This window comes from Nanorana parkeri, unplaced genomic scaffold (assembly GCF_000935625.1).
Source record: "Nanorana parkeri isolate BGI_ZX_2015 unplaced genomic scaffold, ASM93562v1 scaffold10, whole genome shotgun sequence".
NCBI lineage: Eukaryota > Metazoa > Chordata > Amphibia > Anura > Dicroglossidae > Nanorana > Nanorana parkeri.
Genome location: NW_017306278.1, coordinates 3,605,433 through 3,609,494, shown reverse-complemented (window position 1 = coordinate 3,609,494; position 4,062 = coordinate 3,605,433). Strand labels below are relative to the sequence as shown.

Here is a 4,062-nt window from a genome sequence, read left to right as displayed (position 1 = left end):
CGGCTCTCCGGACAAGCAGCACCCAAAGAGCACCGACCCCTCCAGAGAGGCATGTATACCCGCAGAGCCGAGAGACCCCGCAGAGTGAAGTCCTTCGACTCCATGAACACAAGCTTTGATGACAATCAGACGTACAATGAGGTATGTCGAACCTATCACTCCTCCCTGGGATCCTGCTTTCCATCCATGTCTTCATATAACTCGTTCTTCAATACATTTAACAGACTTGAGATGCAAAATTGAATTGATATAGTTTGTAATAAGAGGTAATATTTCAAATGTAACTATATTTTATTGCTGTGCCTTTAGGAAAAATGAAACATATCTATCTATCTATCTATCTATCTATCTATCTATCTATCTATCTATCTATCTATCTATCTCTATCTGTGATTGGAGAAGTACTGATGGGTTGCTTTGGGTTACAGCTGCCTGCATTGGGTGTATTGCTTAATAAGCCATCGTCTGGATTAAAAACATTTTTACCAAATCACAACCTAATAATGTATTTAATTGTTAACAATTGCTGAACAGTGCGCCATGCAAACCTGTGAGTCATAAATAAAATAACATTTTGTACTATAGCTGTTCATAAAATTCAAATAATGAATATATAATAAGATATTATGAACAGAAGTGCCCGGATCCTTCTTTTCAAGGAAAGAAGTTTTTCTTTTGGTGAATATTTAGGGTTTTATTTTTAAACAATTCCCAGAGCCATTGGCCCTTCAAATCTCTGTGTGTTCTGTGCGCTCGTTCTGTTCCAAGTGAACATTCTTATTTTCTTTATAAGTTGAATGTATTTTGGAATGCAATCTTGTAATACCATGTTATGGCCACTAGATGGAGGGGAGGAGCATAAGAAATAAGTATTAGGATCCTCCCCTCACCGCCTATAGCCTCTATGGTATTTTTTTAAACCCCTATACATACCTTTTTTCTTCAAGTCTTCTAGTCAGTCCAGTAATGTCATGGACGCTTCCTTTTCTTCCTTTAATGTGGGGTGGCCATTCTTCCAGGACACATGATGATAAGTAAGGACCACTCAGTCTTGGAGTACTGTAAGCCCTCTAGTGGGGTCTGGGCTCACAGGAAATGGGCATAATGATAGAGTTTAGTTCTGCCCTGAAGAAGACCTCGGGGGCTGGACTGTGGGGGAGGACAGTGCTGGAGCATGGAGAAGGCAGGTATTAGGAATTTGGGGGGACCACTTTAAAGCATCTGAATTCAAAGAGCACCTGCCCTTAGAAAGGTATAAAATTGTGCAACTATTAGGCATTGGCAGACTCTGACAGCCACAGGCATGACTCCCAGAGGCATGATGCATGACTCCCAGAGGCATGATGGCAAGGTCGGAGTTTGCCGACCCCTAGTATAGGAAATCTGAACTGGCAGAACCTTCTGTACTTTCTGGGGCAAGTACGTGGGATGACTAAATGTATAGAAAGTCAGAGTTGAAGTGTATGAGTAAATGTAGAGTTGAAGCACCACACCGTAACATTTCAGTACAAATACAAGTTTATTCCAGTGATAGATTGTTTGCAAAGCCAACACATTTTGGGGGCTGTGCCTCCATCTCCATTGGCCATTCATATTATCAAAAGTAGACTCATCATACTGTCTCCTGTACTTGCTGGGACTCATATCACCATTCAGTTGGGACACTCAAGACAGCCAACATTCCCATAGTAGTAGTGATAGAGTCCTATATGTAGCAGATCCAACCCAAGTGTCCTATACGTAGCAGATCCAACCCAAGAGTCCTATACGTAGCAGATCCAACCCAAGAGTCCTATACGTAGCAGATCCAACCCAAGAGTCCTATACATAGCATCTCCAACCCATGAGTCTACAAATGGATGAAGCATTTGTGGACTTCCAAACGGTTCTTTAATTCCAGGACATCCTTGATCTAGTAAGAAGAACACATAATTTGGGCAGAGCCACGTCTCAGACCGGCCGGCTACCAGGGCTGGAATATTTTTTTCCCCAGCCTGCCTTAGGATTATACATGATCGTGTCTCTAGACAGGCTAAGAAGGTCATTGCAGTTCATCCCAGCTCTACCGTCCTGCTGCTTCTCCAGCTTTCCTCCACCTCCGCGGCAAACATGATAATCATTAACTTCTGTCCATAATATTTATTACCCTTATTTTGTATCCATTTCCTCTCCAATGTCTATGTGTGAGATACGCCTCTGACCAGGTCTATGATGTGTGTTCTAAGCCAACAGATGTTGAAGCTGTAATGTCTCCTCTGCAGCTGCGTATTGCAGGTGCTAGCCACCCCCCCCCACCTTCCCACCTTAAATGTTCAAGAGCGGCTCATTGTTAAAGTGTTTAAAGACCGGACTGTCAGACGAAAATCTGGGTCTGAACGTGTGAATTGTGGCCGTCAGCGACTAGTCAATGTTAGGGCAGAACGGAGAGTGGCAAGACTGGTACAAGACAACAGAAGGGCAACAGTGCAGTGTCAGATTCCTTGCATCACCTTTCATCATCTTGTGGAGTCACGAGGCGGCCCAACAAAGTGCTGATGGGGTGCTCATAATAATCTGGCCACTCAGTGTATGTTGTAAGTCAGGGCTGGACACATAATGGGAGCCAGGTTGCTGATGCTCCTTAAAAATGACAGTTGGCACCTATTTTTGAGGTTTTTCTCTAATTGTTGTCAATGGAGCTCCTAAAAAAAAATCCTGCTGGCTCATGGATTGGACAGACGGGCTCCCGAATTCCATATTCATTTGTGCACCCCTGGTTTAAGTCTATTAAAGATTGCAGAAGATCTATTGACAATGTTAGTTGGGTTTCCAGGTATGCGGGTGCCGTGGGTGCAATATCAAAATGTTTTTGCACATTTCTTGACATATGAGCTGCAGTTGGCTTTTGTAAAGTCACAATGCATGTCATGACTTTGTGAATATCAATGACACATAGGTAGCTGGATGTGCAGGCAATAATCAATATTATTTTTGTTGGGGGGGATATCTAGTATAAAAGCAATTGCAGAAGGTTAAATTGTATTTAAATTGTATCCAGTATATTTCTTATAATGTTTCACTTTATGCAGTTTTCATAAAGTATATATTTTTTTCGTTTTGGATAGAGTAAGGGAAGGTTATAACCCCCATCGTCTTGTTTTGTCATCTGTATCCCACTGGGGTGATTTCCCTTCACTTCCTTTCCAATAGCCACAACAGGAAGTGAGAGGAAATCTCTCCAAAGAGAGGGAAATCCAGCAGAGTTGTCAGCCCACCGTGTGTGCTCCTTCAGTTGGACATTGGGCTGCCTATTAGGTCTCGCTAGAAAGGCAGCCAAACAGCCACGTGAAGGACATTGCGTGTGAACTTTTCACGTGTATTTGTTTTACATGACAGTGTTTGATTCACCGCCGGAGGATGTTTGGGGAAAGTCACATTTACTGGTTTAATAAACAGACGCATGAGTGATAATGTCATTTGATTACCCAGATATTTAATTGCCTGAGTTGCAGAGTCAAGGAGCATTTTTGCGATAAGGTTTATTCTACAAAGTTTAACACCAAGATAAGGATCTCTGGTTCCGGTCATGTGACTGTCATTTTAAAATCTCATTGGACTCAGTTGGAAAAAACTGTCACTTTATTTAAAAGAAAGAATTATCCTCACTTTCATATGTCAGCTTTGTGACCTGAGCCTGCAAGCTGCTGTTGGCTTTGTAATCTCACAAGGTACTGTGTGAATGTAAAGGAAAGGAAGTGAAGGTAGTGTGTAGGTAGCCGGCTGTACAGTCAGTATACAGTCATACTGTACAGTCAGTATTGATATTGTTAATTTCTTCGATTGTCTCTTCTAGTTCAACAAATCAAATTATACGAAGATCGAAGACAACAAGGAAAACAATGACAGTGTGGCCGAAAAGGGACGAGCGTCTGTCATTTTCTCTCTGAAGAATGAAGTCGGCGGACTTGTAAAGGCACTAAAACTTTTTCAGGTATGGTCAACCCGTTAATTTTCTATTGGTTGCATGATAAGGGTGATAGTTCTCCTGGGGAAGATAGATGTTTATGCTTTCACTGACAATAA

The 4,062-nt window shown here is 42.0% G+C and overlaps 1 protein-coding gene across 1 annotated transcript in view; it reads left to right on the top strand.

The window, feature by feature from the left end:
• The first annotated feature begins 21 nt into the window (after positions 1-21).
• The window catches only part of TPH1 (tryptophan hydroxylase 1), a 15,840-nt gene continuing 11,799 nt past the window's right edge, over positions 22-4,062 (top strand). The window contains exons 1-2 of the mRNA XM_018555211.1: positions 22-141; positions 3,833-3,970. Coding sequence (XP_018410713.1) covers positions 52-141; positions 3,833-3,970 — 228 coding nt within the window. The 5' untranslated portion in view covers positions 22-51. The remainder of the gene's footprint in view (positions 142-3,832; positions 3,971-4,062) is intronic.